Source organism: Chlorocebus sabaeus, chromosome 16 (genome assembly GCF_047675955.1).
Source record: "Chlorocebus sabaeus isolate Y175 chromosome 16, mChlSab1.0.hap1, whole genome shotgun sequence".
Classification (NCBI taxonomy): domain Eukaryota; kingdom Metazoa; phylum Chordata; class Mammalia; order Primates; family Cercopithecidae; genus Chlorocebus; species Chlorocebus sabaeus.
Genome location: NC_132919.1, coordinates 77,317,410 through 77,329,592, shown reverse-complemented (window position 1 = coordinate 77,329,592; position 12,183 = coordinate 77,317,410). Strand labels below are relative to the sequence as shown.

Genomic DNA, 12,183 nt, shown 5'->3' with positions numbered 1-12,183 from the left:
TTGGAGGCAGGGAAATAGGCAGATCTGACAAACTCAGACTTCAAAGCCTGTGTCTCCCAGTGCCCCAGCTGGTTTACTCTGCAGTGTGGCACTGACAAACCCAGCACCTCCCAGGGCAGGATTTTAATCCTCCCAGGGGCTGACATTCTTGAGCACCTGCTTGGGGCCAGCCTCTGTGCCAACCTCCCCGCAATGTGCCCACCTCACTCTCAGGTACCCCAGGGAGGTGGGCATGGTCCTCATTATCTCCCTTTTTCAGATGAGGAAACTGAGGCTGGGGAGGGTCAACTGCTTTGCCAATGCCACAGCATTTGGTGGGGGGCCAGGGCTGGAACATGAGTTGATCTGACTCCAAAGCGTGTGCTCTTAACCGAAGGGTCTCTGGGCTCCTGGCCACGGCCACCCCCGTCCCGTGTCAGAGCCAATCCGCGCGACTTTCTTTGCGGTGTTTCCGCCTTGTTTAACGTGATTTCTTGCTGAGCACTGTGGCTTACAGATGCTGCTTCCCTTGTTCAAAAAAGCCTCCTCATGCCTTCCCCGTTTCCTTTTAGGAAACTCACCCCTTTTCCGGGACAGGGCGGGAAACCAGTAGGCTTTAGGGAAAAGGCTCCCCTGTGCTGACTGTCGCGGCTTGGCCTTTATTCCCATAGGTGCTTTGTGCCGGGGCGGGCCCCTCCCAGGTGACCGAGGCCGGGTCTGCAGGTCCCCGCGCCCGTAGAGCTCCCGCGCGCCCCCGCGTGGCCGCAGACGGCAGCACCGCTTCGGGAGCGGGGTTTGCAGGAGGAGGGGCCCGAGTGGGAGGGGCAGGGGCCTGGGGCCGGTTATGGGACCCGCGCGCCGGAGGCCCTGGACCTGGGGTGCGGGGCTTATTACCGGCACCATAACAGCCAAGCAGGGGCTGCTGCCGGGGACAGTGGCATGCAGCTTCTGGCCTGGGATAAGCTGGGGAGGCAGGGTCCGTCCGCCACCAGCAGAGCATCACAGCGAGACAGCCGGCCCGGGGCCTACGGGCAGCTCCCGGAGGCTTCCTGCAAGAGCAAGCAGCACGCATTGGCCTGGGAGGAGAGGATGGGGCAGGCTGAGGGCAGGTCTGGTGGGACAGGTGAAGCAGAGGTGCGGTTGGACTGCGAGGGAGGGATTGTGGGAAACAGGCTGGGGGGCTGGGGGGTGCGGTGGGGCGGCAGGCAGTGGAAGCGGGCAGCGCTGCCAGACTGCGCGGACAAGGGCCTGTGTGGGGATTCCTGGGAGGGCACAGGTACGCGGCAGGTGTGGACATGGGGGTGGCGTGATGATGTGAGGCTTCAGACCCTTCTCCCAGGGCTGGGAGGCGGGGGGTGAGCACTGTCCCAGGCCTGGCTGGCAGTGTGCGGATCCCAGGAGGCGGAAGAGCTTCCCCTAGTCTTATGTCTGCTTTTCTGGCTGGAGAAGGACGACTCTGTAAAGTCAGGGCAAGGACTGCGTCCGTTCCACAATGTGCCTTTAACTGGCCACATGTACTTTCAACATGACCTTTAAAGAAAAGAAACGGGCCCAGGAACTGGGCCCAGTGGCTCATGCCTGTAATCCCAGCTCTTTGGGAGGCCAAGGCCGGAGGATCGCTTGAGGACAGGAGTTCGAGACCGGCCTGGGCAACATAGCTTGCTTTTTTAAAAAAGAATTAAAAATTTAAAAATTAATTGGGCATGGTGGCGCACACCTGTAGTCTCAGCTACTCAGGAGGCTGAGGTGGGAGGATTGCTTGAGCCCAGGAGGTCAAGGCTGCAGTGAGCCATGATTGCATCACTGTACCCCATCCTGGCCCACACAGTGAGAATCTGTGTAAAAGAAAAGAAGCTGGCCACAGAAAACAGCCTAGTTCCAAATGGAATTTACCAGGCTGTGATGAAAACTTCGGACCCCCCAGCTCTTAGCCACCTGCTCAGCCCAGCAGATGCTGCTTGTGAAAGATGATTCCGCAGGCTTCTTCCCTACTTTGTGTTCAGTGACCTCACTTTGGTAGCTCAAAATGGGCCACGGTGGGAGTACTGATGCCGCAGAAATGGGTAAGGGCCAACATCAGGGCTTTTTGAGGGGGATCTGGAGAGGCGGTTTGCTGGGACGCCGCTGTGGCTGCCCCTCTGGGGAAGAGCCCTGTGAGAATGTGCAGAGTCACGTGGTCTTCGATTTTCCGTGCTTCAATTTCCTTGTGTGTGAGTCTGAATAATGACGTTTTCTGAGTCCCTCTCTTGGTTAATGTGGAGAACAAATGGTTGTGGACTCTGGCACCATGGAAACCTTATCATGTCCCTGCCTAGTGCTGGAAGACTTGCTTCAAGGACCCAAGCCCCTGAGCACAGAGAGGCAGGCGTTGTGGCTGAAAGTACTCAGGACCAGGACCTTAAAACTGGCATTGACACACCACCGGCCACTCTTTGGCACCCTTGGACCAGTCAGCTAATGCCTCTGGGCTCCGGCATCATCATCTGCAGGAGGGGTTTGGGCTGAAGGGTCCTTTGTTCCCCTTCTGGATGTGACATTTGGCATGCATGGTCCTCTCCACCACATACATCTCCACATTTCTACTTCTCTAAACCCTAAACCTGCTCCTTTCTCTTTCATTTATTTATTTTTGTAGAGACAGGGTCTCACTCTTGCCCATGCTGAAGTACAGTAGCAAGAACAAGGCTCACTGCAGCCTCCACCTCCCAGGCTCCAGCGATCCTCCCACTTCAGTCTCCCCCTGAGTAGCTGGGATTATAGGCATGCAGCACCATGCCTAGCTAATTAAAAAAAAATTTCCTACAGAGACAGGGTCTAACTATATTGCCCAGGCTGGTCTTGAACTCCTGGGCTCAAGCAATGCTCCTGCCTCGGCCTCTGGAAGTACTGGGATTCCAGGTGGAAACCACTTTGCCCGGCCTTATTCCCCTCTTGATTCATGAAAAGCTCTTGGCGTTTCCTGTCTCACCAGCCCCGCCTTCTCAGTGACTGGTATGGTCACCATCTCTTCTCAGTCCACTCCTTCTGGCTGGGGGCTTTCATTGAGTCCCATAGCTTGTGTTGACAAGTCTCAAATTTAAATTGCCAGACTAAACTGCATCCCTGGGTATGGACTCATCTGCACAACCTGTGCCCAGGAGCAGCCGCACATGGCCGCGTCACCAGCATTGAGACTGATCACGGCCGAAACAAGTCTCAGCCTCCCCGACTCCTGTCCCCAACATTTTAGCATGTCAGCAAGTGGCTCAAGACCCAAACATCAGACCCATCCTTCATTTTTCTACTTTCTTCACCCTCCCACATAATCTGTCCACAAACCTCGAATGTCGTGCCTCTTAAAGGTATTTGGAATCTGTGCACATTGCAGCTTCTCCACCCTTGCCACTGGAATGTCCTGCTGGGCCCGGCAGCAACCTCCAAACTGGCCACTTCCTGCTCCCGTTTCTGTCCCTGGCCCAGCAGTGAGACCCACTCGTTTCATCGTCAACCTCAGACCCTGTGTGACCTCAGCTTGGGGCTCCCCACTGTGTATCCAGCAACCTCCTGCCTTGGGGCTGTGGTCAGCTCCTGTTAGAGCCTCGCTCTGTGCCAGCCTGCAAGCACACTGGCCTTCTGTCTCATCCAAAACACGCCGAACCTGTCCCACCATGGGGCCTGTCCCTGGCTCGTTCCCCTGCCTAGAATCTCTTTCCCAGAGCCTGGCATGTCTGGCTTCTTGTCATTCTGGTCTCTCCCTAAATCCACCTTCTCAGAGAGGCCATTCCACGCTGGGCAAGTGAAAAGGTAGTGCCTGCCTCGTCGCTGCCTGTGGCTGTCTCTTCTCCGCCATCACCAGCATCTGAGCACTCTGCCTGTGGATTCATTGGCTTTTGTATCCTCTGCTTTCTTGTGCCTTTAAATGGCAGGTTCCAGACTCCAGGGCCTGGACTGTCTTGTTCGACTGTTTTGTATCCTGAGCCCACCAGAGCCTGGCATGGAGCTGGCTCCCGTTACATATTTTTGGGATGAATGAATGACTTTCTTCTGCTTGGTCTAGGAGGCTGTGGCTGCACAGACAGACAAGGGAGCACTGTCCTCAGAGGCTCCCGGGGAGTTCCAGGAACACAGCCCCGGAGCTCTCCTCCCAAACGCACCCCACGCATGTCCTTGGAGGCCAGCTTCCAGAGAGTTCCAGGAACACAGCCCCGGAGCTCTCCTCCCAAATGCACCCCACGCATGTCCTCGGAGGTGGGCTTCCAGAGAGTTCCAGGAATATAGCCCTAGAGCTGTCCTCCCAAACACACCCCACGCGTGTCCTAGGAGGCTCCCGGAGAGTTCCAGGAACACAGCCCCGGAGCTATCGTCCCAAATGCACCCCACACGATGGTTTCCGAGCTATCCCCAGAGTGGAGCCCAGAGATGGCAAGCAGGAGGGGAGGCAGCAGCTCTGGCCAGAGGCTGAGGGAGTTCTGGCTTTTGGGGGAGGGTGGGAATTCTGGCCACTGGTCCAGGTGGTCTGCTCTGGAAAGACCTCCAAGCCCAGAGCAGAGAGGCTGGAAGGGTCAGCCGCGGGATCTCCGGGGTGATCGGTCGCCTCTCTGTGGCAGCCAGGTTAGTGGGAGTCACCCACTGGCTGCCTAGGACTGTAGCCGGACATCAGGGTGGAGGGTCAGGGAGCGTGGGGCCACCCTCCCGCCTCTGCCTTCTGGGTCTCTGACCTTGAGCCATGAGGTGTTATGCGACCTCAGACAGAAGAATCATGGTCCCCAGCAGTCCCATCACAACGAGGGCCCAGCTGCTGGGCAGGACAGCAGACCTTCCGTTGAGCGGGAGAGCAGGCTCTAAGGAAAGCCAGAGGACCCGTGAGGGAGAGAGGGATGGCTCCTCACCCCAGCTCCTCCACAGTAGACTCAGGGTCCTCTGGTGGTCCCCACGAGCCCCCCACTTCCTCTTTCACCGCCACCTTGGTCCCATGGCCCTTGTCCACCACAGCCCGTCACAGCCCTACTCAGGAGGGCCCAGCCCTCTGCAGCCAGGCCCCCACCAGGGTCGCCACCTTGTCAGTTTCCAGGTGACCTTTGTCCCCAGGATGGGTCAGGTTCAGGTGGGGAGGGGTGTGTGTGTGTGGGAGGCTGATACAGGAAGATTCCAGAAAGGAGGCCCTCAGGTTGCCGTGGTGGGCAGTGGGGAGTGGAGATCCAGCAGCCAGGAGGTGGGCTCTGCACAGCAGGCCTGCCTGGGCCACCCTTGCTTTGAAGGCCACCTCCATCCCCTTCTTGAGCAAGGCTGCCCACTCCTCCCGCTCGCCCTCTTGTGCTGCCCGAGATGCATGAGGTGCTCCTGAGAGGTCACGTGTTGTGGGAATGTGAAGGATTCTGGTGTTCCCCAAAGCCAGGGGAGGCAGCCCCACTCGAAGTTCGAGGCGTATCCTCGTCACAGGCATGCAGGCACCCACGTGTGCACACCTGTGCCCACCCGAGCAGGCCGCGATTTGGGGCACCCTGCCCTCACCTGTGTGCAGCATAGGCAGCAGGGTAGCCGGGTCCCCATCGTTGGCCTCGGGCACGATGCCCAGCAGCCGGCACATGAGCTCGTACACGTGGACGCTCTCAAAGGGCTCCACCTCCAGGCCCGCCTTGAAGCTGGGGCCCACAGCGCGGAAGATGGTCTTCATGTCCATGTCTTTGTTGTCAAAGCCGTGCTCCCCATTGTTGAACTGGACGTTAACTCTCTGCCGGGGAGTGGTAAAGGGTCCTGGGTCCTTGCTGGGAGCAAGAGACCCTCTCCACCTACCCTATCCACCCTATGAACGCCGCCTTAGGAAAGAGCACCAATATGGGGGCTGGAGGGGTTCCAAGACTCAGTTTCCCTGAATTCTCAGCGTCCGGAGATCACTCACCCTACAGAGTGAAGTTCAGGGAAGGTCAAGTTAAATGAACGGAGACCAGACCCTGAGTAAATGGGAGTGGAGCGAGCAGCCCCAGGCTGCGGGCCCTGCCCCCTGGGTGGTGGTGAACGCTGGCTCCCATCGCTCACTTCCTTTCCGGGGATGTCTGCTCCCTAATCTGTGCTTTGCTTCTGGCTCAGCGCACCTGTGCTCTCTGCTGAGGGGAGGTCGGGCTCCTGACCCTTTCCTGCCTCCTCCCTGTCACCCTTGGGGCTGGACTTCTACACTTTACCCTGGACACGTAGGGCACACACACGCCTGTCACACAGGGCTCGGACGTGGCGGGTACAGTTGTGCACACACACTCCCACTGCCTGATACCTGAATGTGGGGGGCACACACAGATGCACGCACACACACACACACTACTGCCTCGTGAAGGGCGTGTCCCTTCAGTGCCGACGCTCCTCAGACTGGGGGCCAGCTAGAAATAGGGAGTGCCTCTATAGAGATGGAAGGAGAGGCCAGACGCGGTGGCTCACCCCTGTAATTTCAGCACTTTGGGAGGCCAAGGCAGGAGGAACGCTTCAGCTCAGGAGTTTGAGACCAGCCTGGGCAATACGCAAAACCCTGTCTCTACAAAAAATACAAAAATCAGCCGGGCGTGGTGGCTTACACCTGTAATCCCAGAACTTTGGGAGGCTGAGGTGGGTGGATCACCTGAGGCCAGGAGTTCGAGACCAGCCTGGCCAACATGGTGAAACCCTGTCTCTACTAAAAACACAAAAAATTAGGCATGGTGGCAGGCGTCTGTAATCCCAGCTACTCAGGGGGCTGAGGCAGGAGAATCGCTTGAACCCGGGAGGTGGAGGTTGCAGTGAGCTGAGATTGTACCACTGCACTCTAGCCTGGACGACAAGAGTGAAACTCTGTCTCAAACGAAACCAAACAAAACAAAATGCACACAAAAATTAGCCAGGCATGGTGGCCTGCACCTGTGGTCTCAGCTACTCAGGAGGCTGAGGTGGAAGGATCGCTTGAGCCTAGGAGTTTAAGGCTGCAGTGAGCTGAGATCCTGCCATTGCACTCCAGCCTGGGCAACAGAGCAAGACCCTATCTCAAAACAAAACAAAACAAAAAACAAACAAACAAAAAAAGGAGACCCAGAGCCCGGGGAGTGAGCCCCCAGAGGTGGTGCCTCCAGCAGGTGACTCACCCCGTGGATGACGTAGCCAAGGTCGCTGTACATCACCAGGGGTGTGACCCTGGGGTTGTTGGCGTAATGGAAGGCCTCGGGGAACTCCTCCTTCTTGTAGACGTGGAGCTTGGGGTGGGCATCCTTGAGCGCATTGTACACCTTCTCCAGCCTCCCTTCTTTAGGGAGCAGCATCCCGTTTGGTCCGTAGTCCAGGAGCTCAAACTTGATGTCCTGGAAGGTGAAGTTGGGGAACTTGTGGAATTCGACCAGGTCGCCAGCCTGCTTGTCCACGGTCGTCATGCCGTGGTCGGATGTGATGATCAGGTTGAGGTGGTCTGTGAGGTGGCTGCGAGCAATGCTCTCCCGCAGGTAGCCCACGGTCCGATCCACCTGCCGCACCATCTCCCTCCTCTCCGGGGACTCGGGGCCGTACTTGTGGCCCGTGGAGTCTGGCTCCCCGAAGTAGAGTGTGACCAGATCCAGGTCCTCCTCCGTGAACCACGCCATCACCGTGTCGATGTTCGCTCTCCACTCCGTCTCATTTTTGTAGTTGTGTGCGATGCCTTCCTTCCGGCTCCGCGTCACGGCCACCCCTTGGTAGGTGACGTTCCCGCCCGGGTAGAAGAAGGAGCCAGCCCTCAGACCCTGCCAGACAAGGCAGCGTGAAGGACAGGACTCCTCAGTGGGCGCCCCTCATCCCATGCCTGTGAACACATTTGTCCCCCACCTGCCTCCTCCTCTGTTCCACCCACCCATCCCTGCTCCCAGCTGCAGCTACAGGGCCTTCAATTTCAAAAACATCCCTGATCTCATGTTCTATGGGGGGTAAAACCTGATTTTATAGAGGAAACGACAGGTGCCCACTGGACTTGAGCACTAAACGAGACATCAGGGTAAAAATGTTCCTAGATACGTAGTGTCTGCCTCATCACTGGGCTATGATGCCTGCCTCGAGGCCACACTGCCCAGAAAGCATCTCCTTCTGATCCGAAGTCTGGCCTGCCCTGCTGGGCTCTGGTCTGGGCATGAGTCTGTCTGTCTGTCCACCTGTGTCCCGTCCACCTGCCCCTCCAGCCTTCTGCCTGGCCGCCTGTCTGCCCCTAACTCGACTGCTGCTTTATTTAGAATTTGTCTGTCCCCCCAGCCCTCTGTCCACCCCACCTGCCCATCCACTCCCCCAGGATATTCTTTCATTGGATCAAGTGCCTTGGGATGCCAGGGTCTCTACCTTGGCTTCCTGCTTGCAAGCCTGTGGAAGGAGCCCTGAGTGTGTCTATGGATCCTTCTGGAGCGAGGGAACTCCGGCTTGAGTGGATACCTTGGCTCTGGGGTGGGCATGGGCTCTGACATTTATTCCAGCCTCCTCTTGGAAACCTCCACTGACTTTGTTTACTGGAAGTCTCGCCTCTGGGCCAGGAAGCCCCCAGAGCATTGCAAACTGGGTGGGGGACAGTCCTGGGTCAATACTGTAACCCACCTCTCATTTTATCTTTGACCCTTTAGAATTTAGCTGTTCAGCTCTGACAGGGATGTGGGAAAGGAAGAAAGTCGTGTAATTGTTAAATGCTTTCTTGTTGAGTCACAATGATCTTCCCAGCCTGACCCTCACCCCCAATGCTGCAGGGCCCAAGGGTGCAGTTCTCCCTCCGACTAGGGGGACAGAGCAATCCCTCTTGCTCCCAGGGCCCCCAGGGAGGACTGGGCAGGGCTGTGTCCATGGGCCGAGCCGGACATAGCTCACTGGTTAGTCCTCACCAGCACCCACCACCTGCCCATTCTGGGGCCCTACTTCACACTCTTCTGTGCCAGGGTAGGCCAGGAACCCCGAGACCCTGGAGTGGGGAAGGGAACTGCTGTGGATCTCACATGGTTCCAAGCCTCGCCTGGGCCTAGGTGCCCCCATGCTCTGCAATGTCAGTATGGGTGGGGGTGACATTACCTGCCTCTGGGCCGTGATCCAGATAGGCACACTGCCATTGTCCCACCACCTCTGGATGCCCAGCGTGGCGTGGTAGGGCAGCTTCACCTTGCTGGTGGTGTTGTAGTACATGTTGTGAACCACCCCATGGTTCTCGATATATTTGCCTGAGGGAGGAAGAGGTGCAGAGGGTGGCAGGATAGACCAGGGTCACAGCGAAGGCCGGACCCAGGCTGGAAGAGGCGAAGTCAAAGCAGCCTCGGTTTCCCTGTGTGCTGGGTGGGGAGTGGGCCTGGAGCAGGGCTGGGAGGAGCAGACTTCTTTTAGCACTGCCCCGTGGGAGCCACGGTTCGAGGTCATGTCCGAGACAAATAGACACAGGTTCTTTGAGCTGTTGTACCAATTGCACTTCCACTTTCAGTTTGTCCCGCAGCTGGACGGGCACATAGGCACGAATGCATGTGCGGGGATCCTGGTGGCAGACTTGTTTGCTTTAGCAAAAGATTGCGGGTGACCTCCATGGCCATCAGGAAGGCACTCTTTAAATAAATGACGGCCCAGCCATCAGATGAGACCCTAGGCAGGAATTTCAGTGAACCAGGAGATTTTTTGAATTTATTTTTGTACAGGAAACACGTGCACATGGTACTAAGCCCAAAAGGTGCAAACGGAGAGATGAAGTGGAGAAGGTCCCTCCGTCCTCATCCGCGATACAGAGAAAGAGGTGGCGCACGGACGGGAGAACCGCACACCTCCGTTTGTGTTGGGGTGAACGGTGTCCCACCACGTTCATGCTCGCTTGGAACCTTAGAATGTGGGCTTATTTGGAAATAGGGTCTTTGCAGTGTGATTAGCCAGGGTAAGGGGATGTATACTGGAGAAGTGTGGACGCTAAATTCAGCGACTGGTGTCCTTGTGAGAAGAGGAAAGTTTGAATACAGACACACACAGGGGAGAGACCCTGGGAAGGCGTAGGGAGAGGTTGGAGTGATGCTACCACCAGCCCAGGAATGCCAAGGATTGCGGAGGCCCCGGGAGCCAGAAGAGGTGAGGAGGGAGCCTCTTCTGCTAGAACCTTCGGGGCGGGTGCAGCCCTGCAACGCCCTGGTTTTGGCCTTCTGGCCTCCAGAAGCATGCGGATCCGTTTTTGTGGGTTTAAGCCAGTCTGCAGTTCTTTGTTGCAGGGGCTCTGGGACACCCACACAGGGTCTTTGGAGGATGACCCAGGTTTGGGAGGTGGGCAAGCCCTGAGGGAGGGCCAGGGGTGTTTGCTTTTCAACTCTCTAACACCTTTTTTGCAGTAATTGGCTCTTTATTATTTTAATATTGTTTATTTTTTTGACACAGGGTCGTGCTCTGTCACCTAGGCTGGAGTGCAGTGGCGTGATCGCAGCTCACTGCAACCTCTACCTCCTGGACTCCAGCAATCCTCCTGCCTCAGCCTCCTTTTTTTTTTTTTTTTTTTTTTTTTGAGATGCAGTCTTGCTTTGTCACCCAGGCTGGAGTTCACTGGTGCGATCTCAGCTCACTGCAACCTCCACCTCCTGGGTTCATGCAATTCTCCTGCCTCAGCCTCCCGAGTAGCTGGGATTACAGGCATGTGCCACCATGCCCGGCTAATGTTTGTATTTTTAGTAGAGATGGGGTTTCGCCATGTTGGCCAGGCTGGTCTCTAACTCCCAACCTCCAGTGATCTGCCTGCCTCAGCCTCTCAAAGTGCTGGGATTACAGGCGTGGGCCACTGCGTCTGGCCCCCATATTTGGCTTTTAAAAAACCTATGTGTGTATTGTCTACAGCCTGGGCAGATCTGTCAGGGAGGTGTTGGGTGGGAAATGGAAAAGCTGGAAGGGAGAGGGAGAGGCTGACACAGCCAGCTGGAGGGGCAGGCAGGGGAGGGGAGCCGTGGGAGTCATCAGGGAGCCCGCCACGCTACCTCCTCCTGAAGCCTTCTGGGGTTGCTGCCCTGGCTGTGGCCACAGATTTAAGGACCCCCCCTGGTCATTTTTCTTTGTCCCGGATCTGTTGCTGCCAACGGTGGGGATTCCTAATGGTCCCCTTGGCTGTGTCCTGTGCTTGCAATGAGGACCTCTCCCCTTTATCCTGCATGACAGGACTCTATGCCACCTGGTTTCTCAGGCCCTTCCACCCCCAGGCCCCATCCTGGGGCAGTACTCACCGGTGACCAGGGTGAAGTGGCAGGGGCTGGTCATGGTGACAAAGGCGGGGGTCATGTAGCGTGCCTTCACCCCGTCTTGGGCCATGGCATCCAGGTTGGGGGTGTCCACATCCTGGTCATAGTTCCAGCGGAAGCCATCGAAGGATACCAGGAGCAGCTTGTTCCGGGAGCCCTGACTTTGTACCGGTGCCCCGGCCCCGGGAGCCAGGAGCGTGGCCAGAGCCACAGTGAGGAGGATGGCTGGGCCTCTCATGCTGGGCCTTCCAGATGGACAGGCACACAGGGTGCATAGGACCGGCTCCTGCCGAGGAGGGCAAAGTCCCAAGGTCACCGGGGCTGATCTCATCCCGTGCGTCTTTGGAATGTGGCTGTGCACATCCCTGGGTCGTACCTCGGGAGTGGGCTCCCCAGCCGGGTCAGTGCCACCCCTGATCCCAGCCTCACGTGCGTGGGGTGGCATCAACTTGAGCATCTGCCTTTATTGCCAGCTGCGCCCTTGGGGCTCCAGGCTCCTCCCTCCCTCCCCAGAGTGCGGACAGTGACCCAGGGCTCAGAGCACAGCTGGAGCCCATTCCACCAGGAAAGTCGTGCCCTCTCCCTCCCCCGTAGAAACCGGTGGTCCCGCTGTCCCAGCTCACCCTGACCCCAGGGGACCCAGGTGAGGGCGGGGTGGAACCCCCCTCCAGGCCTCTAGCGGCGCATGGGCCTCAGGTCTGCCTGGGCGAGGGCCTGTGGGGCAGGCTTCCCATGGTCAGGGCCAGGACCAGGCCTGGGTCACAGCATGGCCTTTTCCCGGGGGGAACCCCAGGCTGGGTGCCTCTTCTTCTCCTCTTGCTCCTGTTAAGGGGCTCCTGGAGCTTAGTGAGCAGACCCGAAACCCGATGGCTCCAGAGCAGCATCCTGCGTGCTTTCCTTCTTGGGGTGCTTCCTTCTTGGGAATTTCAGAGGGGGCCTGGGGCTCGGGCATTCTTGCTTGATGGGCTTTTGACAAAGGATCAGAAGAGGGGGACTCCCTTGTTACCATGGGCACATGAGAGGTGGGAGA

At 57.6% G+C, this 12,183-nt stretch overlaps 1 protein-coding gene across 1 annotated transcript; it reads right to left on the bottom strand.

Moving 5' to 3' along the window:
- Positions 1-334: 334 nt before the first annotated feature.
- On the bottom strand, positions 335-11,946 carry ENPP7 (ectonucleotide pyrophosphatase/phosphodiesterase 7). Its single transcript, XM_037993517.2, has 6 exons — positions 11,139-11,946; positions 8,983-9,128; positions 7,062-7,688; positions 5,459-5,689; positions 4,677-4,797; positions 335-1,028 (listed from the first exon to the last, which is right to left on the bottom strand). The coding sequence occupies exons 1-5, from the start codon at positions 11,608-11,610 to the stop codon at positions 4,693-4,695; spliced, it is 1,581 nt and encodes a 526-aa protein (XP_037849445.2). The 5' UTR covers positions 11,611-11,946; the 3' UTR covers positions 335-1,028; positions 4,677-4,692.
- Between the last annotated feature and the right edge of the window lie 237 nt (positions 11,947-12,183).